The sequence below is a fragment of the Trachemys scripta genome, chromosome 13 (genome assembly GCF_013100865.1).
Source record: "Trachemys scripta elegans isolate TJP31775 chromosome 13, CAS_Tse_1.0, whole genome shotgun sequence".
Lineage (NCBI taxonomy): Eukaryota > Metazoa > Chordata > Testudines > Emydidae > Trachemys > Trachemys scripta.
The window spans coordinates 37,745,816-37,771,914 of record NC_048310.1 but is presented as its reverse complement, the minus strand read 5'-3'; the positions used below and the strand labels follow the sequence as shown (position 1 = coordinate 37,771,914).

At 45.7% G+C, this 26,099-nt stretch overlaps 1 protein-coding gene across 2 annotated transcripts in view; it reads left to right on the top strand.

The window, feature by feature from the left end:
* The window catches only part of GLG1 (golgi glycoprotein 1), a 179,568-nt gene extending 155,821 nt beyond the window's left edge, over nt 1–23,747 (top strand). The window contains exons 20-26 of one of the 2 annotated variants that reach the window (XM_034788729.1): nt 3,675–3,798; nt 6,735–6,877; nt 7,184–7,285; nt 12,298–12,405; nt 13,171–13,291; nt 14,728–14,834; nt 17,767–23,747. In XM_034788729.1, coding sequence (XP_034644620.1) covers nt 3,675–3,798; nt 6,735–6,877; nt 7,184–7,285; nt 12,298–12,405; nt 13,171–13,291; nt 14,728–14,834; nt 17,767–17,934 — 873 coding nt within the window. In that variant the 3' untranslated portion in view covers nt 17,935–23,747. Of the gene's footprint in view, nt 1–3,674; nt 3,799–6,734; nt 6,878–7,183; nt 7,286–12,297; nt 12,406–13,170; nt 13,292–14,727; nt 14,906–17,766 lie in introns of both variants that reach the window. The other variant, XM_034788730.1, reaches the window with a different exon arrangement.
* The last annotated feature ends 2,352 nt before the right edge of the window (nt 23,748–26,099 follow it).

Below are 26,099 nucleotides of genomic sequence, written 5' to 3'. Positions count from 1 at the left end.
TTTGAAGCTACGCCCGAGGACAGCGTGCCACTTCATATACCGGATCCTCCTCTGGGTTTCAAGGACCGTCTGTCCCATTTCTACCGGGCCTGGTTGCGCATAACATTGGACCGCTGGGTCCTGCGCACAGTGAAGGCGGGCTATACCCTCCAGTTTTCCTCACCCCCTCCCTGCCATCCCCCTTCCCCGTCCCTCTTCAGGGACCCTTCTCACGAGCAACTCCTCATACAGGAGGTACAGACCCTTCTCGCTGCAGGAGCAGTAGAAGAGGTCCCTCTAGACCTAAGGGGAAAAGGATTCTATTCCAGATACTTCCTGATCCCCAAGGCGAAAGGGGGCCTCCGTCCTATTTTGGACCTGCGCGATCTAAACAAGTTTCTGATCAAAGCGCGCTTCCGTATGGTCTCCCTTGGAACTATTATTCCATCCCTGGATCCGGGGGATTGGTATGCTGCCCTCGATATGAAAGATGCCTATTTTCACATCGCAATCAATCCGGCCCACAGACGTTTTCTGCGCTTCGTTGTCAACCAGCGCCATTTCCAATTTACGGTCCTGCCCTTCGGCCTGGCGTCAGCACCACGGGTGTTTACGAAGTGCATGTCCGTGGTAGCAGCCTTCCTTCGAAAAAGAAGGATGCGTGTGTTCCCGTACCTGGACGATTGGCTACTCGCGGGCAGGTCGGAGGCCGAGGTCCGATCTCACGTGACGCTGGCCTTGCAGACGTTCGACAAGCTCGGCCTCCGGGTCAATGTGCCAAAATCCACGTTAGTCCCCACACAGAGGCTGGACTTCATAGGTGCTACCCTGGACTCGGTAACCGCACAAGCGAGCCTACCAGAGGCACGGTTCATGTCAATTCACAGAGCCGTAAGCTCGGTCCAAAAATTCCCCACGACAACGGCAAGGTGTTGCATGCAGCTTCTGGGGCATATGGCAGCTTGCACACACGTGGTCAGACATGCCCGCCTGAGGCTCCGGCCTTTACAGTTGTGGTTCGCCCACACGCATCGCCCCAACAGAGACCCATTGGATCAAGTAGTCACGATCCCAAACCAGGTGCTCGGCTCGCTACGCTGGTGGCTCGATCGCCAACAGGTATGCGAAGGGATCCCCTTCGCTGCCCCACAGCCCACTCTGACGTTGGTAACAGATGCATCGGACCTGGGTTGGGGGGCGCACCTGGGGGAACTGCGGACCCAAGGGCTGTGGTCCAGAGAAGACAAGCTGCTTCATATCAATCTGAAGGAGCTAAGAGCGGTTCGCCTCGCCTGTCAGACCTTCCGCGCCACCATAAAAGGTCACAGCGTGGCAGTCCTGACGGACAACACTACCGCCATGTTCTATATAAACAAGCAGGGCGGGTCACGGTCTTCTCCCCTCTGTCACGAGGCACTCCAATTATGGAACTTCTGTATAGCCCATGCGATACACCTCATCGCAACGTATCTTTCGGGGATTCAAAACGGCTTAGCAGACCGCCTCAGCCGATCCTACCGAATGCACGAATGGACGTTGAGGCGAGACGTCCTGCATTCGATCTTCCGAAGGTGGGGTTTTCCCCGGGTGGACCTATTCGCCACCAGGGACAACAGCCAATGCCCTCAGTTCTGCTCGTTCCAGAACCTCAGCCGGGGATCATTAGCAGATGCTTTCATGATCCCATGGGGAGGGAGCCTAAGATATGCCTTCCCTCCGTTCCCACTCATACACAAGGTTCTCCTCAAGACCCGCAGGGACAGGGCGACGATCATACTTATCGCCCCGGCCTGGCCACGCCAGCATTGGTTCACGTCCCTGCTGGAACTGTCCATAGCCGATCCAATCACCCTCCCCCTCCATCACGACCTAGTCACGCAAGACAAAGGCCGCCTACTCCACCCGAACCTGTCTTCGCTACATCTCACGGCATGGTATCTCTCTGGCTGAATGATGCAGAACACAGGTGCTCTCACCAAGTTCAGCAAATCCTCCTTAATAGTAGGAAGCCCTCTACAAGAGCGACCTACCTGGCAAAATGGAAAAGGTTCTCCCACTGGTGTGAGCCTCAAAGCATACAGCCTTTACAAGCCTCAATTCCGTCGATCTTGAACTACCTACTGCACCTCAAGAATCAAGGGCTTGCGCCCGCCTCAATTAGAGTTCACTTAGCCGCTATCTCGGCCTTCCATCCGGGAGAGTTGGGAGTGTCAGAGTTCTCCAACCCCACAGTGGCCCGATTCCTCAAGGGACTGGAAAGGGTGTTTCCCTACTCGCGCCCGCCTGTCCCGGCGTGGAGCCTGAACCTAGTCCTAACAAGACTCATGAGTCCTCCCTTTGAGCCCCTAGCCACTTGCTCCCTCACGCACCTCTCGTGGAAGGTGGCGTTTCTCGTGGCCATCACGTTGGCCAGGAGGGTATCGGAATTGAGGGCCCTCTCTTCGGAACCACCCTATACAGTGTTCCATAAAGATAAGGTGCAACTGAGGCCGCACCCCAAATTCCTCCCAAAGGTGGTATCACAGTTTCACATGGGGCAGGACATTTGCCTACCGGTGTTTTTTCCTAAACCCCATACGGACCCTCACCACCGCAGCCTACATACCCTGGATGTCCGAAGGGCGTTGGCATTTTACCTGGAACGGACCAGGTCGTTCCGCAGAACACCCCAGCTGTTCATTGCTATTGCGGAACGTATGAAAGGCTTGCCTATCTCGACGCAGCGCTTGTCGGCATGGATTGTGCATTGTATACGCACTTGTTATGAGCTCGCCAATGTTCCGGCCCCGGAGATCCGGGCCCACTCGACTAGAGCCCAAGCGTCCTCAACGGCCTACTTGGCTCAGGTCCCTATCCAGGAGATCTGTAAGGCAGCCACCTGGTCGTCCGTACATACGTTCACAGCCCACTACGCGATCCATCATCAGACCAGAGAGGACGCGATGGTCGGTCGGGCCATGCTACAGTCAGTTGTACCTTGACTCCTACCCACCTCCAATGGTAAGCTTGGGAATCACCTAATGTGTAATGGACGTGAACAATCAGTCGAAGAAGAAAGAACGGTTACTTACCTTCTGTAACTGTTGTTCTTCGAGATGTGTTGTTCACGTCCATTACACTTCCCACCCTCCTTCCCCTCTGTCGGAGTCTCCGGCAAGAAGGAACCGGAGTGGTCGGGTCGGCAGGGATATATATACCCTGGAGCGGGGCGCCGCTCTGGCGGGAAGTGGGGGGCCCGCTGGCCCAACGGGAGCCGCTAAGGGAAAAAGTTTCCGACGTCCGTGCACGCGGCGCGCGTACACCTAATGTGTAATGGACGTGAACAACACATCTCGAAGAACAACAGTTACAGAAGGTAAGTAACCGTTCTTTTTGCACCAAAGTGTGGAATAAGAAAACTATGAATGGGGAAGCAAGGGGGCATCTGGCTTTGTTTGGTGTTACTGACATAGAGCAGCAGCTGCAGCCTGGGACCTCAGTTGTTAGCAACTGCTCAGACAATGTTGCATAAAACGATGTTCCCCTCCCTTCTGTCCCCTGCCAAAGCTGAGGGTGAGAGGAATTGCTGTTAGTGGTGGGTATTGGCGAGGGAGAGTCAGGCATGGTCCCTCTTTGGCTTGCGCAGGTGGCTATTTAGTCTCCCTTGTGAATGCTTGACGTTTCATATGCTGTAAAACCTGGGTTTCTCTTTGCAGAGGTTCTGCTCTGAAGCAGATTCTAAGAACATGTTGCAGTGTCTGAAACAGAATAAGAACAGTGAGGTGATGGACCCTAAATGTAAACAAATGATCACGAAGCGACAGATCACACAGAACACAGGTACCGTGGCCTCCACTTCCCTTTTTTACCCAGGGGAAGGAGCTAGTTACCTGCCTGGGCTGAGGAGTGATCTGCACAGCCTTAACTGCAGACACCTTCCCTTCATTTAATTCCCCTTCACCCAGTCTAAGAGCAAACAGTCTCTCCACCCTAGTTACTGAGTGTCATGTGATTAGCACTGCTCTACAGCCAAAATGCTTCTGAAATAAATGTAGTCAAACTTTACTAATTCTGGGTCACTGAGAACGAAAATGATGCTTAAAATTGTTGATTGGCTCTAGTTTTCAAGATATGCTATTGGGTCAGTATATACGACCCTTGACTTGGGAATGGCAGAGGATAAGTGAGTTATAAAGGGAAGGGATCTCAATTTAAACCAGAAATGACTAAAATACATCTTTGACTGGATCTATGAATAAATCTATGACTGGGTTTGGACAGTACTTGCTTTTTAGGCAAAACAATGAATGATGCAATCTGAAGCTGGTATTGCGTCATACATGATATGAATTGCATCATGTTATTCCTAGAAGTCATGGATGATGCAATCATAACGAAGCTTACATCACTGTGCTGAACAAATTGCCCTATATTAGCTCTAGAAATCGTACAGTGTCGTGCTCTCTTATTTGTCAGTGTTTGATTTTGCAAAGGGACACATTTCTGTTTAGCCAAAGTGAGCAGAGATGCCTTGTACTTGTGTGAACAGTGCAGATAACTTCTGCTGTGTTTGTGGTGAAGTGACTTTTGCATCACAAAAGCGCAGTATAACCACTATGGTTAAGAAAGCCTATCACCTTTATTTTGGCTGCAAAATTGGAGATCAGGACAAGAGGTGGGCCCCACACAGATGCTGCAACAGTTGTGCAACAAATCTTCACCAGTGGTTGAACAGGAAAAGGAAATCTATGCCTTTTGCAGTGCCAATGATTTGGAGAGAGCCAACAGATCATACCAGCAATTGTTACTTCTGCATGGTGCCTCCAGTTGGGAAAGGTGTGTCAAAGAAGAAAAAGTGGACTGTGCATTATCCAAACATTCCATCAGCTGTACGCCCAGTATCCCACAGAGAAGGACTGCCGGTTCCTGATGCACCAGAATCATTCTCACTTGAGTCAGACGAGGAGGAGGATGAAACTTCTGGTCCTGAACCATCAATGTCACAGGACCCACATTTTCTCCCATCCTCCTCCTCTGAACGACACCTCATAACACAAGGTGAACTGAATGACCTTGTCAGGGATTTGGAACTACCCAAGAGTAAGGCAGAGCTGTTGGGCTCCAGACTACAGCAGTGGAATCTCCTGGCAGGTGATGTTAGGGTTTCCATGTTCCGTGACCGTCAAAAGGATCTTGTCCCATTCTTCTTCATGGAAGGTGATCTTGAAGCCTGCAACATTGATGGTGTGATGGCAGCCCTCAACATCGTTCACGATCCAGATGAGTGGAGACTGTTTGTTGATTCATCGAAGAAGAGTCTTAAAACTGTTTTACTGCATAATGGCAATGTTTTACCATCAATTCCAGTTGGTCATGCAGTCGATATGAAGGAAACCTATGACAACATGAAACAACTTTTGAGGTGCATAAACTATGACCAACATCAGTGGCAGCTTTGTGGCGATTTGAAGGTTGTTGCTCTCTTTCTTGGTCTGCAGACTGGATATACAAAGTACTGCTGTTTTCTCTGCGAATGGGATAGTCGTGCAAGAGATTCCCACTACATCAAGAAAGATTGGCCACTCCGACAGTCATTGGAGCCTGGGAGGAAAAGTGTTCAGCATCCACCACTTGTTGAATCAAGGAAGATTTTGTTACCACCCTTACACATCAAGCTTGGTCTGATGAAGAACTTTGTCAAGGCCATTGGCAAAACACAAGCAGCTTTCAAGTACCTCTGTGGAAAATTTCCAAGGTTGAGTGAAGCTAAGATAAAGGAAGGTGTCTTTGTTGGTCCTCAGATTCGTGAACTTCTTCGAGATGATGCATTTGACCATGCACTGCGTGGCAAGGAAAAGACGGCATGGAAAGCCTTCCAGTTAATGGCAATAAAGTTTCTCGGAAACAACAAGGCAGACAACTACAGGTTGTTGGTGGAAAACCTCCTCAAGGCATACAAAAGCCTTGGTTGCAACATGTCACTAAAGATACATTTTTTGCACTCTCATCTAGATTTTTTTCCACCAAACTGCGGAGCAGTGAGCGACGAGCACGGCGAGTGATTTCACCAGGACATTGCAACAATGGAGAAACGCTATCAGGGCAAATGGAGCCCATCAATGCTTGCAGACTATTGCTGGACAGTGACAAGAGATGCTCCATTTAATGAATACAAGAGACAAGCCAAGAAGCGCCGAGTAGACACTGAATAGGACTAAACTATGTACATAATAGTTTTTTGCCTTTTGTTTCATAATAAATTTTATTTATATAACCCTTTTGCTGATTTTTAAAGTGTTACATAAACAGGACAGGTGAAATATTATCATGTAAAGCAACCATAAACACATGAAAAGACCTAGGTTTACAATTTATGATTAAAACTCTAACTACACAATATACATAGACATAACATGTAAAAACTTAAATATCTTAGAAACAGTAGCCAATCAGTTGTTTTAATTGTCATATTTGAATTCAGCACATCAAAATACATAATAAATAGCACATTTTATCTCTGAAGCAGATGACTTCTCAAAAATTGTAGACCAGTGTTATTGGTTTCACTTACTCCTGAGGCTTGTTACTACGTTGTCAATTTCTACAAAGTAAAAAGTGACAATTTAGCTCTTTCAAACTGCTGGAAGACAGTGTCATCCAGAAGGAATTCCTACTGCAGATCCCCTTTGGAGCTCTGTCAATTTGTTGTTACATCTTTTGTTCAATACTGTGAAAATTCTAATGCAGTTCCTTTCCATCTTTCCTCTCTTGGTTAGATTACCGCTTGAATCCAGTGCTCAGAAAGGCCTGCAAACAAGACATCCCCAAATTTTGCCAAAATATTCTGAGTACGGCTAAGGATGATGCAGAGTTGGAGGGGCAGGTCGTCTCCTGCCTCAAGTTGAAGTATGCAGACCAGGTGAGTGGGGAAAGTAAATGTGTAAATATGATCTGCATAGAAATGTGCGCAGCAACTCTGATTGACCCTCCATCCTAGTAAATTAGACTCACTTGCAGTGTATATGTATGTAATTTTGTGCTACCTATGGATTAGAGTCCAAGTGCTTTGCACTTACAATTTAACCATCATTATCTCTTAGCCATCACTATAGAATAAACATATTAAATGCATTTAACCCTTTTATTAAAGTTGCCAAGACAGCTGACTAGCAAAAATCAAGCTCATTATTTGGTTGGCTAATTGCTATCTTCCTCCTCTCGATAGCGTCTGTCTCCAGACTGCGAGGATCAGATCCGAGTGATAATCCAGGAATCTGCTCTTGATTACCGGCTAGATCCTCAGCTGCAAATGCACTGTTCTGATGAGGTAGGAGACATGACCATTATGTCCCTTAGTTCAGTTGGTAGCTCTCCTCAGCAGCTTCGCACTCAATCTCACCCTTTTTAACAAAATGAACCCCTCTGTCTGCAACTTGCACCTAGCACAAAATAATTGTATTCTTCTGCACAATCAGTATTTCTAAGTCAAGCTTTGCCTCTGGCATGCACATTGACACTATTAAACTCTAGAAGTACAAATCATTATCATCACTTGTGAAAAGCAGACAAGTTAATGTGTCCTTTTGAGTTTCCCATCAATCATGAGTGAACCATAGTAGCTGAAATCTACTTTATCGTTTCCATGTCAGTTTAAGCAATGACTCATGAATGACATATTTCATGCCAGAGCTGTGTTTGTGCCAATTTTCTTCACCTTGCTCATGCTTCTCTGACCTGGGTATCTGAGCAGCAGCAGTAGTAGGCATTGGGGTCAGTAGGGTCGTGGGAGGTGGCACTGCTGGCAAGGTGGAGGGAGAGAAGGAGAGACAGGAATTGAGTGAGCTAGTCCTTAGATGTTTTAAAGGATGAGTATATGTGGCCTTGGAGATTTGAGGGTTAAATTGTACAGCACCTCCTGCATCTTAGCTTTTGGTAGCGTCCATATGGAGGCTAAACCTGTTGCAATCCACAGTCCCTTGTAGATAATGCAACAGTTCTGAAATGGCTGCCACTTGTTTTTTTCTCTCTCTGACTGACACACACACATACCACTTTTAAATTCACTACTCCAGTTTTGGATCAGGGAATATAGAGTCTGCTCAGAATATCATGGCATCTTAAACTTTCAGTCAGACTGCTCCTGTAATCTGCCACAGACATAGCACATAGGATGACTGGGTGCCTGGTCAAAAAGGACCCTGGCGGTTCCGGTCAGCACCGTTGACCAGGCCATGAAAAGTCCAGTCGGCGGTGCTGCAGAGCTAAGGCAGGCTAGTCCCTACCTGTCCTGGCTCCGCGCTGCACCCCAGAAGCAGCCAGCAGATCCGGCTCCTACGTGGGGGGGGGCACAGGACTCTGTACGCTGCCCCCGCCCCAAGCACCGGCTCCGCACTCCCATTGGCTGGAAACCACGGCCAATGGGAGTTGTGGGGGCAGTGCCTGTGGACAAGAGCAGCGTGCAGAGCTGCCTTCCGCGCCTCTGCCTAGGAGCCGGACCTGCTGGCCGCTTCCAGGGCGCAGAGTCAGGACAGGCAAGAAGTCTGCCTTAGCCCCACTGCGCCGCTGCCCGGGAGCCGCCCGAGGTAAGCCTGTGCCCTAGCCCTGAGCCCCCCTCCACCACCACTCCCCCAAACCTGGAACCCCCTCCTGCAGCCTAAACCCCTCATCCTCGGCCCCACCCCAGAGCCTGCACCCCCAGCCAGAGCCCTCACCCCCTCCCGCATCCCTGCCGTCCAGCCCAGTGAAAGTGAGTGAGGGTGGGGGAGAGTGAGCCACCAAGGGAGGGGAAATGTAGTGAGCAGGGGTGGGAGGGGAGGGCCTTAGGGAAGGGCGGGGCGAGGCTAGGGTGTTCGGTTTTATGTGATTTAGGAAGTTGGCAACCCTAATAGCACAACATGTAGAGGTCACTCATAATATGTTCGCTGACCTCCTCTTGCTGTATAGGACATGTTGAGTACATTCCAAGCAGGTCACCTTTGTAACAGCTCATAAGGTAAGCCTGCCTCAGTGAGCGAGATAAAAAGAATTACTGGAACTGCCAGGCTCTTTGAGACATAGTTACTAGAAGGGTATTTTCTCTGTAAAGAGTAAGCAAGTAAGCTGTCATTGCCACAGTTGTCTTCAAATGAAGACAATGTTTTTATAAGATTGAGTTTCCTAAATTTGGGCCCATTTTATGTTGAAAGTTTTGTGATGCACGTTCAGATTAGCTGTCATTCTTTCCATCTCTAGCCTCTTTCTTTAGAAATTGTTTTTCTTGGATGATTCTCTCCAAGTGAGGCCCCTATGTGTATTCCACTTGAGATGGGCATCTGCCTGAGACTGGATGATGATTGTTAGCAGTGTCTGGTGGTCCTCTGACAAACAGAGGCTAAGGACACCATTCCTTACCCATCCTAGCTAATAGCCATTAATGGACTTAACCTCCATGAATGTATCCAGTTCTCTTTTAAACCCTGTTATAGTCCTAGCCTTCACAACCTCCTCAGGCAAGGAGTTCCACAAGTTGACTGTGCGCTGTGTGAAGAACTTCCTTTTTTTTGTTTTAAACCTGCTGCTCACTAATTTCATTTCCCCCCCCCCTCCCAATTCCTATATTATGGGAACAAGTAAATAACTTTTCCTTATTCACTTTCTCCACATCACGCATGATCTTATATACCTCTATCACATCCCCCCTTAGTCTCTTCTTTTCCAAGCTGAAAAGTCCTAGCCTCTTTAATCTCTCCTCATATGGGACCTGTTCAAAACCCCTAATCATTTTAGTTGCCCTTCTCTGAATCTTTTCTAATGCCAGTATATCTTTTTTTGAGATGAAGAGACCACATCTGTATGCAGTATTCTAGATGTGGGCGTACCATGGATTTGTATAAGGGCAATAAGATATTCTCTGTCTTATTCGCTATCCCTTTTTTAATGATTCCTAAGATCCTGTTTGCTTTTTTGACTGCCACTGCACACTGCGTGGACGTCTTCAGAGAACTATCCACGATGACTCCAAGATCTCTTTCCTGATTAGTTGTAGCTAACTTAGCCCCCATCATATTGCATGTATAGTTGGGGTTATTTTTTCCAATGTGCATTACTTTACATTTATCCACATTAAATTTCATTTTCCATTTTGTTGCCCAATCACTTAGTTTTCTGAGATCTTTTTGAAGTTCTTCACAGTCTGCTTTGGTCTTAACTATCTTGAGCAGCTTAGTATCGTCTGCAAACTTTGCCACCTCACTGTTTACCCCTTTCTCCAAATCATTTATGAATAAGTTGAATAGGACTGGTCCTAGGACTGACCCTGGGGGAACACCACTAGTTACCCCTCTGCATTCTGAAAATTTACCATTTATTCCTACCCTTTGTTCCCTGTCTTTTAACCAGTTCTCAGTTCATGAAAGGATCTTCCCTCTTATCCCATGACAGCTTAATTTACTAAGAGCCTTTGGGGAGGGACGTTGTCAAAGGCTTTCTGGAAATCTAAGTACACTATGTCCACTGGCTCCCCCTTGTGCACATGTTTGACCCCTTCAAAGAACTCTAATAGATTAGTAAGACACGATTTCCCTTTACAGAAACCATGTTGACTTTTGCCCAACAATTTATTTTCTTCTCTGTGTCTGACAATTTTATTCTTTACTATTGTTTCAACTAATTTGCCTGGTACTGACATTAGACTTGCTGGTCTGTAATTGCCAGGATCACCTCTAGGGCCCTTTTTAAATATTGGCGTTACATTAGCTAACTTCCAGTCATTGGGTACAGAAGCTGATTTAAAGGACAGGTTACAAACCATAATTCTGTAATTTCACATTTGAGTTCTTTCAGAACTCTTGGGTGAATGCCATCTGGTCCCGGTGACTTGTTACTGTTAAATTTATCAATTAATTCCAAAACCTCCTCTAATGACACTTCAATCTGTGAGAATTCTTCAGATTTGTCACCTACAAAGGACGGCTCAGGTTTAGGAATCTCCCTAACATCCTCGTGAAGACTGAAGCAAAGAATCCATTTAGTTTCTCTGCAATGACTTTATCATCTTTAAGTGCTCTTTTTTTATCTTGATCGTCCAGGGGCCCCACTGGTTGTTTAGCAGGCTTCCTGCTAAACTAGTCCACTCTCTGATGACACCAGTACTTTCAAGTTAGGCATTGTTTCTCAACTTTCTAGAAAAGCTTTTTCTACAGAAAGCTAACTTTAATAGAAGTGATGTCTGATCAATTAGGAAACCAAAAAAAGTATTAAATTATGAATTTTTGCAGACCGAAAAAATGGCTATATATGACATGGTGAGAAAAGAATCTGGGGAGACAAATTACCCTGAGGAATGAACTTCGATCTGGAAAAGGATCAGGAGCATTAGCGTGTAGCATGATAAAGAAAATTTCTGATGGTACTTCTCACCTGTCAGGTTTAAAAATAGAGATTGCGTGGGGATAAATGTTGGAAATATTTTGGTGATAGAGGAAATTTTATCCATATATAGTGGACATGTCCAGTCAGAGATTATGGGGGTGCAATTCATAACCAAATAGCACAAATGGTTGGATATTTATTTATTACCAAATGATCCTTTGGTAATCCTCCTGGGGCTTCCCAGCTGAAAGTCACACAAGAGGAAATGAAGAATTCATCTCTCATCTGCTTGTAGCTACTGGGCTACTGATAGAAAGAAAAATAGGCCAACTATAGAGAAATGGTTCAAAAAAAAATGGGGAGGTGGTGGTTATGGAAAAATGAACACACCAATTACATACCCAGCAAAGTAGACAGAGGACAAATACTTAGATATTTGGTTCCTTTTTATTCAGTACTCAGAGTCCTTTCACCTGCCAAACAAACCAGCACACCTGTCCAATATTTTTGAATATTAACATATGACACACCTGGTCTGTTAAATGTGTGTAATCTGAGAGTCACTCAATTCCATTAAATCCTTAGAAAAAATGTGTATGGGTGTTACACTGCTCACTCTGTAATAGGGTGACACCTGTTAAATAGAGAGATCTGATGACTATATTCCCATATGTCTCTTTAAACAAAAACTCTCTGTTGCAAAGATTGTTGTTTTGTTTCTGATATTTCCATGGCAAGGATTTGTAAATCTGTTAATTGCTAAATAAATAGTTTAAAATAGTGGCTGTAATTGTCTATGTATGGCCTTTTTTTACTTCAGGAATTCGGGGATCCAAATGAGGGATGGATGGTAACACAGCTCAAGGCTTGTTCCCTAGCCATTGCATATAACACTGCACTAACATGGCAGCATGCAAATGCTTTGAAAAACAACCTGGGTCCTACATTATTTCATTCATATTGAAATAGGGATTTTCCCCCCCCAAACAGATCTCCAGGTTGTGTGCAGAGGAAGCAGCAGCGCAGGAACAGACTGGGCAGGTGGAGGAGTGCCTGAAAGTTAACCTGCTCAAAATTAAACCGGAGATGTGTAAAAAGGTAAAAAAGGAAATGGTGCGTCTCCCAAACCAAACAGGCCTTAATGCACAATTACTCCTTAAGTTTCAGACGAATGAACATGGTTCGTTACATGGCACAGACCAGGAACAGTGGGAAGCCAGTGCTATGTATGCTTCTGTGCATGGCTGAGTCAGTGCACCTCATCCTGACCTGCAGCATCCTCTACCATTTCAGTCCTGGCTCTGACATCTCTCTCCCTGCCAGGGAAGCTTAATCCCAATAAGCAGTATGCCTTACTAGTCCAGTCCTGGATTCCCTACTCACACACTTCCAGTGTACCTCAGTGCATAGCTGCCTCCCACTCTTACTTCAACCCTAGGCCTCTTGAGCACAGATTGGCACTGGATCTGGCAAGGAGCTTTGTCAGCTACCCCCAAAGATCTATCACCTCACCTTAGTCCAGACCTGTTAGTCATGCCAAATTATTTGACTTTGTGTTATAGATTAGTGTGTGTCTATTTAATTAATTGAATGATGCTGATCCATCCTGGAACAGCTTCAGTTCACTTATGGGGGGAGGGAATAGCTCAGTGGTTTGAGCATTGGCCTGCTAAACCCAGGGTTGTGAGTTCAATCCCTGAGGGGGCCATTTAGGGATCTGGGGCAAAAATCTGTTTGGGGATGGGTCCTGCTTTGAGGAGGGGGTTGGACTAGATGACCCCCTGAGGTCCCTTCCAACCCTGATATTCTATGTTGCCCTCCTTTAATATGTACCTGTAATGTGTAATAATCTTCCCTCCACAGGAGGTGCTCAACATGCTGAAGGAGAGCAAAGCAGACATATTTGTCGATCCAGTGCTTCACACAGCCTGTGCCCTAGACATCAAACACCACTGTGCAGCTATCCCACCCGGAAGAGGACGTCGTAAGTGTTGGCATGTCCTACTGTGTGAGATCTCCCAGCTCCTAGAGTCACCTAAAACTGGGATCTTTCTTGGATGACTTGAGGTCCTCTTAAACAGTAGATATTGCTTCCAGTAGTTGTGGCTGGTGAACAAGGAATACTGCCACTTGCATGGTATATGGGTATCCTTTTCTCCGTGCTTGGCTTCTTAGCTTAGAAATCTTTCCTTACATGGTCTGGTAAACATTAAGCTAGTTTTGTTCTTTCTAATGCAGTTTAAAATTAACATACTGTTTTTCTTGGAATAAAGTTAATTTCTGCTACAGAATCAGAAATAGGTTAAAAATGTACTGCCGCATACCCTCTTCGGTACCGAAAGCATTGCAGGTATCTTTGACGTTCCTTCACATTTCTCCTCCACAAAGGATGGACCTGATAGTGCTTGAAGTAAACCACTTTTCTAAATATATGTCACTCTGTCTAGTGCAGATGGCACACCTGACACAGGGCTTGTCTACACTTATCCGTGGGATCGATGCATCAGCGGTCGATTTAGTGAAAACCCGCTAGATCGACCGCAGATCACTCTCCCGTCGACTCCTGTACTCCACCGGAAAGAGAAGAGTAAGGAGAGTCGACAGGAGAGAGTCCCCCATTGACATCACATAGTGTGTACCCCGTGGTAAGTAGATATAAGCTATGTCGACTTGAGTTACGCTATTCATGTAACGCAGATTGTGTAGCTTAGATCGACTTTCCCCTGTAGTGTAGACAAGGCCACAGTCTGCACAGGTTGTGTCTTGTGTTGAACTTCCTCTACGTTCTTGGAGAAGACACATAGAATTTAGCATTCTTAAAATATTTTTAGTGAGCTGTTTTGTGAATCATAAAATATCCTGTCAGTTCAGCTGAGCTTAAGCTTCGGATACATAAAGTTAACCTTTTAATCCCCCTCCATGGGTCAGCATTCCTTGCCACTTAAATATTTGAAGTGAGACCTTCTGGGCTGCTAGCTCTGAGGGTTAAACAGAGGTTTCCTTCCAAACCAGTCTTAGGTTAAATTTCCCAACACTGATTCATAGGAAGTTGGATGGATGGCTTGGCTGTACAACTTTGTAAATAGACAACCAATGTTCTGAGGAATTGGAATGCACCTCCCAGCACTCTGTATTGTGACCAGGGCCGGCTCCAGGCACCAGCCTGGCAAGTAGGTGCTTGGGGTGGCCGCTCCGGAGAGGGGCGGCAGGTCCAGCTATTCGGCAGCAATTTGGCAGATGGTCCCTCACTCCCGCTCGGAGCGAAGGACCTCCCGCCAAATTGCCGCTGTAGATCACGATCACAGCTTTTTTTTTTTTGTCTGATTGGGGCGGCCAAAACTCTGGAGCTGGTCCTGATTGTGACCTGTCCCTGGGGCCAGTTTGTGTGTGTGTTGTGATACCATGTTCTCCATTTTGCAGAGATGTCTTGCCTAATGGAAGCTTTGGAAGACAAGCGTGTGAGGTTACAGCCTGAATGTAAGAAACGCCTTAATGATCGGATTGAAATGTGGAGCTATGCTGCGAAGGTGAGGATGCAGGGTGGGCTCTAAACCCCACCTGACTTTTGGCATTAGTCACTTCACTATACTGAGCAATGGTGAGTTGTCTGTTAGGACAGGGGTCCCCCCACAAACTTTTTCCCCCAAAGCCCACTTCTGCCACTGCAATAGGCACTGTGACCCACTATTAATACTTTTTGAGGAAAATATATTAATTTTAATTATTACATACATATAAACTATAACACTGGAAATAAAAAATGTACATGTTTTCTTTTCATTTTAATGTAAATAATTGTAATGATAGAAATTCATAGCAATATGTACTCAAAGAAATGCTTCAGGATCTTTAAAACCAAGCAGTTTTAGTAAAACTACAATTTAAAAAAATATTGAGAGCAAAATGTTGTGTTCAAACAGGGAAAACACAATGTATAAATGTACAATGTATAAAACTGAACAATAAGCAACACCACAATGTTAAAAGAAATTGTTACACGTGTTTGTTTTTAAAACAAAATAATTGTCCAACTTTGAACACTATATTGTTTTCAGTTTTTAGTGTAAATTCTGAATTTTTGTGCTATGTAAGTAAAGACCCACTCTTCCTCTCTACAGATTAGAAAAGAATAAAATATTGTAAATAAAAATATAAAATAACAGTTATATTATAAAAAGAAGAACAGGAGTATTTGTGGCATCTTAGAGACTAACAAATTTATTAAGCTTTCGTGGACTACAGCCCACTTCTTCGGATGCATATGATATCCGAAGATATGCATCCGAAGAAGTGGGCTGTAGTTCACGAAAGCTTATGCTCTAATAAATTTGTTAGTCTCTAAGGTGCCACAAGTACTCCTGTTCTTCTATTTGCGGATACAGACTAACACCGCTGCTACTCTGAAACCTGTCATTATGCGAGTTATATTCTAACATGCTGAAGCAATAGGTACTCCTCCGATCCGGTAAAGGAGAATCCAAACTTCGTGTGTGTCATCTTATTTTCCTACCACTTAATTTATTTTTTTGGCTGGCTCATTTTGTGTAGCTGTAGATGGCTGGGGCTTTCATTATCTTCTCCATCAGTGCACCCTTCTCATTTTCGAAAAATAAATCAATCCATGTCAGATTGAAATACTGATTGCTGTTTTTTACGGTTGTAAATTGCAGACTGTATGTACATCGCAGTGAAACACACCATTGTACACGAGAATTAAACTTAACATATTGCAGCTTGCTTTTTTAAATAGTTTTTCTTATACTCTCTCCAACATATACAGCTCCAAATGTTACACTCCTATAGTTTTTACTTAGATTACACAAGTCACGTGGAGTTAAAGATTTACTAAGAGCTTGAGTAGAGAATGCAGTTGTACTGGCGGACCACCGGGGGCTGTTTCACAGCCCACAGTTTGGGAACCCATGTTCGGAGACTGACTCATGGTTCTTGTGATTCAGACCGTTAGTGTCTTGTGAAGGAATTGGCAGGAGAGCAAGGTGGGGATTGTGCTTTCAACCATGGGAAAGCTAAAGAACAGACATGCCTCAGTCCTGTGAAGTGACTGAGTGAATGCAATCAACTGTGTTAGGCCTCTGTCAAGCAGAACAGTGGGAAAGGACAATCTTTCTGCTTTCAAATCACAGATCAGATGGTTTAATAAATACAAAACAGGGTTCAGTTAATAAATAAGATGGTAATGTAGAGTTCAGGCTGCTGCTTTGTTCCATTCTGATCTTGCGGTGCCTAGATATTGCAGCATGTATTGTATATGTCAGGCTGCATTCAGAGTCCCATGCACACCAAGCCAAGTAAAGAACAAAGTTTTGACTGTAATTCAGTAAAATGGAAAGGAGGACTGTAATGGGGTCAGAACCTACCTCTTGTGAGCACCCCCTCTGGTTGGGTGTGTCAGCAGTCTTTAAACCAGTCCCAGCCCTGCCATCAGACTGTACCCGGAAGCCTTCCACCCTGGAGGCAATGGTTTTGCCCTCTGAGTCTGTTTTGGCCCCAGTCTTCAGCTGGGCCTCCTGAGAGTTCAGTCCCCTTTTGGGGGTTTACTGATGTCCAATTGTAGGCCCTTCCCCAGTGGCCTTGGGGGGCGGGGGGGAAATCTGGGCCCACCCACTGCTCCGGGCCCCAGCTTTTACTGATGTCCTACCCTTAGCTCAGGGCTCTTCTAAGCTCAGACCCAGTAGCTCTTCCATGCTCCCCTGGTCCCTACTAGCACTGGGCTGTCTGTTGTGCTGCAGTTCCCTCAGCCAGCCACACCATTCGTGCTCCTCCAGCTCTAGCAAGGAACCTCGCTGTCTCTGGACTGGCTCTCTAGCTCCTTTTTATAGGGTCCTCCTGGGCCCTGATTGGCTGCTTTCCTTGCAGCCACTCTAGCCTGCTTGGAGGACTTCTTCATTGCTCCTTATCTGGGACGAGAGTGGCAGGACCCTCAGCTGGAGTCCTCTGGGCCTAGTCCACCCCATCACAAGGACCCTTAATTTATTTATACAACCCCTGTCTCAGCATCTGGGTTACTTGCCTAATAACACTGAAATCAAACTGCTCTCAGTGCCCCTTGGGACTAGTTCACAAGCAGGGCAAAGGGTGCCAACAGAGGAAGAGCTATGAGGGTGGGAGGGGTGATATGAACTGTTGTGAATGGAAAGGCAGGATGCTGGAGAGAGCTACAGGAGGAGCTGGGATGTCTTTTGGGCAATTAGGAGCTTTAGAACTTTGTGTCCCAGTTGGAGTCCATCTCCTACTGGCCTATTGGTATGTAATTGTGTCCCAGGGAAAGTTCAGTTATAAAGAGAGAGCATGCTGGCTGCTTACAGGAGGCAAATGGGGAATTTACAAGTGTCCTTATCCAGCTCGTAAAATAGCATCATTCTACGTGTCGTTAGTTTCTCTGTAAAGACTGATGTGGAAACTGAAGTCCTGTTAATTGTTTCCCGCCTTGCCCCCTAGGTTGCCCCAGCAGAAGGCTTTTCTGACCTTGCTATGCAAGTGATGACTTCTCCGTCCAAGAACTACATCCTGTCTGTTATCACAGTCGGCATCTGTGTACTCTTCCTGATTGGCCTCCTGTGTGGACGCATCACCAAGCGGGTGACACGAGAGCTCAAGGACAGGTAGAGCCTAGATTGCCTGCTGAAGAAATGCCTGCCCAGTTTGTACAGCCCTCCTCTGTATAGTCTGCCCACCCACCCCCTCTTGGGAGAGGAGAATAAAAAAAAGAATTAGAACAGCAGCAGGTGTCGGCTCAGTTTTCCCATCTTGGATCTCATCCATGGCATCGTCACCGTCCTATGAAAGAGTCGGTGTGCAACATTGGCAGCCCAGCCAACAGCTTTTGTTACCCCTTTGTTAGCGGACTCCTGTTACCTGCCTGTAGACGAGTCTCTTTATTGTATCGTTGGACCTGCTGTCACCAAATCAGACTGACATGACCTGCAGCTCAAGCAATTTTAAAGTAAATTTTTAAAGGAAGAAAAATATATAAGTACCAATCATATGAGTTAGGCAGTGTTTCTTACTGGGATGTATTCATGCTCTGTGGCTGGGTAAAATTGAGGTAGGAAATTAGAGGGTAAATAGCATCACTCACCGCAGTTGGCCTTGTTTCGGACATCTTGCTCATCGTATCCCAAGCATCTTCAGGGCATAGTTTCAGACTGCAACGGGTGTCAGCTCAGTCATCCTCCGAATTTTTGTTATTATTTTGTCTTATTTTTGTTACTGTGGGTTTTTTGTTTGAAAAGATGATGCCCTCTAATTCCTGTTTTCCTCTGACACTCACAAGATAAAATAAAATACTGGCCAAGATCAAAAACTCCAGTGGTCTGATATGCCATTTGAGCCGTATAGCATATACTTTATTAGGCTAGGGAAAGGGTGTGGAGGTTAGGCATAGAAGAACCAGTCAGTGTAATGCATTGACAGCTGCATTGTACATACCCTGATTAACTAGCCTATTAACCTTCGTTCATCAAAGGCAATGCAGCTGAATTTTGTCACTCCTTTATTTCACCCCTCAGTTGCCAAGCTAAGACACACTCCCCAGCCCACCCCCTCGAATTAGCTATTCAAAGATGGTCATGATGATACATCAGCAATGCTCCATGTTGCCCAGTGATGTTGTATAGGATTGAGATCCCAATGTCTGTTTCAACAGAAGGATCATTTATGGGTTAGTGCAGTGATTCATCATTGGCTTCTCTGGGTCTTAATTGCTTGAGTTACAGCATTAAAAATAGGTAAAATGTTCAAACCTCTAAAACACTGGTTGATATAGATGGAATTTGGCATCTGGGGAAGTAGGTCAGAGGTGCTGGCCCTAAATGTCAAGCAGGAGAGAAGTGCTGATAGTGTGACGTGAAGGACAGACATATTGATCTTTAAGGTGAATAGCTTTGTTGTCACCAACTGATGTGCACACGTAGGCTCTAGACACATTTCCAGAACTTAGTTCCCAGCCCCTTTTCCCAGCTCAAGGGAGGTGTTTGTAGCAATACCTGCAGCTGTGGTAACTTCTTACCATCTTCTTTGTTACCCAAGGAGTGGAGGGAGTGGAGCCTCCTCTAGTCGACTCTCTGTGGTTGGGACCTGGGATACACAGGTTGAGTGCGTGGTTCAAATGTGCCATTGTTACTCGAGAGTCGGCATGTACAGTAAGATATAGATAAATATATTTTATTAACCTGTTAGATGTGTTCTCCTTTGCGTGCTGGAATATAAATCATGTGCCTAACACTGTCTAACTAGGCTAATGCTTGATCCATAACATTCTTTTCCTGCTCCCTGTTATTGCACTGCTAAGTAATTTCTGAAATTTCCAGTGTTGTGTATTGATCTGATACAAGATGGGGGCATTTCTGACTGTGGACCAGCTGATTCTAATCATGCTATGTAAACAGACTGATCTCTAAAAATACTGTGATTGCTTTTGCAAAATGCTAGAGAGGGTACAAAGTTAGGTTTTTGGTAACTCTTCACCATGCCACTTCGAAGATAGAAAATAAACTATTTTGAGACCCAGTCTTAGTAGTATGGTGATGACAGACTAGAAAAGCTCATGTGAAAGACAGTTGTTGGTGTCTGGAGTCGAACCATGAGAGCCAACGGACTGTAAAGACTGGTCAGGGGATGATGGGAGAACCGAGCAGTGGAGCAGGTTCCGTAGAAGAGATCTGATGTGCTATAGGTTTCCAAACGGGTAACATCCTTGGAACAGGAATGGAGCCTAAATTCCTTCCCCCACCTTCCTTGCCCAATGCTACTTGTGTAGTTTCCCTGATTCTGCAGGAGTGAATGAAGCTGAGGGCCAGGAAGGCGATGGCAGATCACATCACTTGCTTGAAGTGTAAAAGGGTGACACACAAGTGCGTATGTTGCAGTTGCAAAAGTGCATGGTTTCACCTCTCACTCGAAGTGTCATTGCAACACTTTGTAATTGTCGAGGCAGCAGATGAGGTGGATTCAAAATGCAGGAGGAGGGGGAACAAGATTGTACATTCTCCCCAGTGCACAGTCTTGCTTGTTTGGCAATCCTAGCGCTGCTTACATTTTGCTAAGGCAAAATTGAATTGCCGTCCAGAGACTTCGTATTTGTGAGGGAGCATTTGCTACCTGTTTAACTTGAAGAACCCAACTGAGGAGGTGTAAAATACATTGACTAGCATCTTCTGGTGAATCCCAAATGTAATTGTAGTGAAATACTGTAGATGGTTTGTCAGCCATGGTTCTGGCTGTGAATCTTGGTGAGGGAAGAAGGGAAATGCTGTTTTACTTTCCAACTTAAGTTCTGTATTGGAGTAGGTTAGGACATGGGAAGACTTGATTTCCTGCATTTGCATTGCAGTAGACGTAAGAGGAATGTTAAAGGCAAAAGACTAGTCAGCTGCATAGTGTAGATGGTAAGAACAGAGCCATAGATAGTAAAGAGCAGACATTGTTCTGTGGAAGGCAGGGTCTCTTCTTGAGTCCTCTTCTAGACACTCTCTGTATGTGTGTGCTCAATTTGAATGCAGTATTGTCTTATTACTTTAACCAACTGCAGTTATCGGCCCTGCAACTGTGTAGTGCTGAGACCTTCCTCGTATCCAGGAGTGTCTATTGCTAACTAGATTGTTCATTGCTGTGAAGCCTTCACTAAGTAAACCCCAAGCAGCAACTGCACTTTCTGGATATTGCATTGAGCATCTGCAGTCTACCTGGTGGTTGCCTTCAAAATTTCATCCTGGGGCTTAGTTTCAGATGTCATTGGACAATGGAGCTGCTGTCAGTGGGGAAGTAGGGGAAGCGGTTTAATGAAGCAGGAAGGTGTGACATGACATATGTTTGAGTGGTTCCCTTCTGTAATGGCATGGTCAGAAGTGCAATAACGCACAGGCCCAAGGGTCCTATTGCAATTACAAAAGGGGATAAAATAAAATAGAGACCCATTTCTTGCAGGGAACTGACATGGTTAGGACTGGGCAAAGAGAACTTTGTCACTGGCTGCCACAGTTTTAGCCATTTCATGATCATTAAGATTTACACCCAATTCACCACCTTACAAATGGGACCCCCTAACATATTGGCATACCAAACACAATGACTCTGGCATAGGAGCATCTTTTTAGGGAGACTAGAAATATTCCAATACAGTGTGTTAGAAATGCCATCCTAGCATGTAAGGGCTGTGCATCTAGAGAAGGCCTCTAGAAAAAACACAACAAAATAACCAGTCTTATTCCAAATCTATCCTGATTGCTGAGCACCTGCCCCTTGGATCTCTCATGCAAACACTTGCTGACTAGTGTCAGTAAATGCCCTAGTGGGTGGTCATTCCCTAGAACAGGAAGGGAAAGGGAAATACACAGTGTAAAATGCACTGCTGCCTTCTTGAATGTAGGGAAACTTTTTACTTTGATTTAATGAAATTTAATTAGAAATACTTGGGAATCAACCATTTCAGAGGGGACTTGGTGGAAGGTGGCTTCTAGATCTGAGGCCTCCTTGCCGCTTCCCTACTCTTAGCCCTAAAGTTCATCATTCCCCTCCAGCATTGACTTAACCGTCACCCCTCAGTTCGGGGCGGCTGCTATCCATTCCATGGAGAATACCGTAAATGTATGTCTTTCCCATTCCTTCTTGGGGGCTTGTTCTAGATATTGTAGAGCTGATGCTCCTGGGAATGGCTTGACTGGAGTATCCAAGGGGGGAAATAACTCCTAGTAAGGAATGGTGCTCCTCTACACCCTGCCTTCCTCTTCTGCTCAGATGCCTAATGGTACATTCTGAGCTTACTCTCACCAGTTAAGATCATGTGTTTGGATAACTTGGGAAGGATTGTGCATCCCAGGCCCGTGCAACTCAATACTTCACTCTAGCTAACCAGGTGGTGGTGGTTGTGTGGTCTAGTAACAAAATAGCCTTATTTATTGTTTACTAATGGGTCAAATCCAAATCTTTTGATTTTTCTTTTTTGTTGCCTTTTGGTTAGCTCTGTCCCTGAGTTTTCTTGCCTCCCAGAAAATCACTTTTCATATGCAGGTGGCTGCAATTAAGGGTGAGGCCAGGAGCAGCATTCCTTCTCATGCTTCACATGAAACTTGTGTCCCTCTCCCTCTGCTGCTGCAGAAGGACTGAAAGACCCTACTGAAGTTAGAATAATTCTCTGCAAGTTCCACATGTGAGGATTCCTTCCAGAGTCTGACACGTGTGATCCATGAAAACATGATGATCTTGGCCCTGAGTGAGACTCTTATGAGCATGCTCTGTGAAGATGCACTGTACACTGAGGAGGGCTGAGCAGGACAGCAGTTTCTAACATGCAGTTACTGTTAGCAAAGAAGTTGCTTTTCTTTGCAGTGGGTGCAGGGGGGAGAAGCTGGGAGGGAAATGTGACATGCAAACTCAGTGCCAGAGGTGGTAAGCTCTGGTTTATCACATTCAGATGAAAGTGCTTAAGTTGGAGGATGATTTCTGTTAATGCAGAACTATTTAGTTCAGAAAGAATGTAGTTGTTTGACTCTCTTTGCCAGCTTTTAGATTTCAAAGTTAATTTTGAGTTCAGTGTGAGACCAGATAAGAACAGGTCAACTAGCTTTTTTCCCCCCTGTTAAAATATTTCTGTATAGATTTATAAACTGTTTGTGATTTGACTAAACCAATGAATTTTTTTACAATAGTGTCATGGAGAGGAGCAGCTCCCAAATATGTACTGTTGCTTTCCAGCTTCTGAGGGTAGGGAGATGGGCCAGCCTAGGTTTTCAGCCTAATAATGAGCCACTGTGTTGGGTCTCATTCACAGCGAAGGTGCAGTTGAATGGGAGAGGAGAGGACTAAATGGTACAGCCAAGATCTAAATCTGGTAAATTGGTACAGCTGCTTTTCTCTTGCACTGCTGGGCTTCAGCGTTCGATATGCTGTATGTGTTGCAGAGTGTTACCTACAGGACTTGTCTGTAAGGGTGGGGGAGCAGCATCCTGCCTTCTTTACTGGATAGAAGCAGCCTGTCCCACGGCCGTCACCGAAATGCCAGACTGCAAATAGCACTGGAGAGATTGGATGTTTGTAGAAGGGCAGACATGTTAACACATGCACAGGGAAGGGTCTCTAAGTAGTATGCAGGGATAATATTGTGAGCCTTCCCAAGTACAATGTACAAAACAGACCAAGCAAGAAATCATAGACTGTACAGTAAAAACTGTTTGAACTTAGTCCTTTTTTTAACGTAACATTAACAAGACTCTGTAAATTGTTTTCCTTTCTGTGTATAAAATCCTGGCCGTTTCTTGTTTTTTACATGTTCATGCTGTGTAATTTTGAGATGTTACTGAGATTCTGAACATAATGTGCTTTTTTTCTGTACAGATGAAATGGGAGAATTTAATAAAAAAAAGTCTGCAGGTTTTTACTTGTTTTATCTTTGTTAATTGTGAATTAAAAAGGATTCACCCACAGCTTTGTCCAGAGTGAAACTTTCTGAAGCTGATCCTCATTGTTTGATTATTTTTTTAAATTGTTTTACTGACCACCAAATAGCCATACAACTGAGTTGCATATCATACAACTGAGTTGCATATCAAACAACTATCAAGAGAGACTGAACAGAATCTGGCCACTTATTTTGTAGTTTAAAAATTCTGACCTTGCTGCCCTAGGCCAGGTTTGAAGTGGTATCCTAGAGATGAAAGGCTTCGTAGTCCATTACTAATTACACTTAGTAATGTTACACTTCAAGGGGTTCTCTTTAAAGACTGCCAGTTTTTTTAAAGATATTTTCAAAGTGATCCTCCCAATAGATCAAATGCATGCCTGTTTGATTCCCCTATTTCATCTCCACTATCTGTGCTTTACATACCATAGTGTTCTAAGAACACTAATCAACTCCTCAATTAGCTAAAGAGTGGGCTATGCACATCATTCCCAAACGCTCCACCCTCTGCTGGTATCCAAAAATTGCTACAGCTCTGAATGCCATAAGTGATGATTTAATTGTGCATTGAGGGGCCATGGGAAGTCACACATGCTATGAGCACTCATTTAAGCTGTGTTTGATTTGGAGATGCTATGCTAGTGCGAACCTCACCAACTGCAGTATGTCTCAATGGAACCAATGTTCTTGGTAAACCAGAATATGTAACTTTTTGTGGCTAAACAGAATTAATTTATACTGACCCAGGCTGTGCACAAGGGGTGGAAGCAGGTTTGCTAAAACGGATAGGTCGGAAAAGTGTTGGTTGTCAACTCAAGGCATTATCGGACAGTCTATGTTGTCCTATGACACAAGAGTCCCAGTGGACTTGAACTGGCAGTCAGTTCACTAGTTAGGGAAGCCAAGTTCCCAGACCAATTGGTCTGTTGCACTCCAGGGACCCAGATGAGAATGCAGGAGACTGGCGGTTCACGCTGCATGTGTGCTATACACTATGTATACAACCTGGGAGTACTGACATTTGCCCCACAGACTGATGTCTTCTCGTTCTCCAGCAGTATCTCTGGACATTTTTCTGTTTTAGCCCCATTTCTTTTCTCTTGATGCTTCAAAAACCCATGAGGATCCTCTCTACCCTCTTGAGAGTCAGACACTTAACTGTAGTCATGGTAACTTAACAAATTTGGGCATTTTTAAATGGCTGTTCTTCTTCGAGTGATTGTTCACGTCCATTACACATTAGGTGTGCGCGCGTCGCGTGCATGGATGTCGGAAACTTTTTCCCTCAGCGGCTCCCGTCGGGCCGGCAGGGCCCCCCCCTTCCCGCCAGAGTGGCGCCCCGCTCTAGGGTATATATATCCCTGCAGGCCCGACCCTCCCTCAGTTCCTTCTTACCATCCGTGGTGGCGTTGGAACAACTCTGTCTCTTGTCTGAGAGTGTCCCTTAGCATAGTCGTTAGTGTTATCTTTACAGTTGTCAGTTCTTTAGTAGCTAGTGTTAAGCTTAGCAGTTAACAGTTCTTTAGAAATACTCAAACTTCGTGTATTAGGTGTTTGGTCAACCCCGGCACTGGCCCTGGGCGGCGGGGCATGCCGCACGCCCAAGGCTTCAAGGCTTGTGCCACGTGCCGTAAGCCTATGCCATTAAGTGATCCACACGACTCGTGTCTCCGTTGCCTGGGGGAAGCACACCAAAAAGAGCGCTGCAAGATCTGTAAGGCTTTCAAGCCCAGGACTAAGAAAGAGAGAGACTTTCGCCTTAAGCAGCTGCTCATGGAGACGGCATTACAGCCCTCCACTTGGACGGCACCGTCAGCCTCGGTGCGGAGTGCCCCGGCATCGGTCCGTGATCCGGCGCTGGTGGGGCACCCTAAGCCCACGGCACCGAATCAGTGAGAACACCTCCGGCATCGGTCGTCTTCGCCGACAAAATCGAAGGGCCAACCTAAGGCCCGAGGACTCTCCCCGCATAAGAGGGCAGCACCCACAAAGACCTCGAGTGCGCCTAACGCCGTTGCGGCCCCGGCACAGGTCCCGGTGTCAGTGGCTCTGGCGCCGAGAGGCCCGTCGAGCCCCGGGATAGGCGCGTCGAGTGGGGAGGAAGGGCTGGAGGAGCTTTTGGAACAGCCCTCCACCCCGGACACATTTGAGGCAGCAAAGGACTTCATTGGATGGGGCCCTCAGCGGACAATTCAAACTAAAGACGTTCCGCCGAGACTGCCATCCAGAGGCAGGCCGGCAATGGTGCGCCCATCACCGTCTCCATCTCGGCACCGTTCATGGAACCGGTCCCGGTCGAGCTCCCGGCTTCCCTCCGCGCAGAGAGCTCCACAGCCGTTGGGCCTCAATAAGCGGCCGGCACCGACCCAGCAGCCCT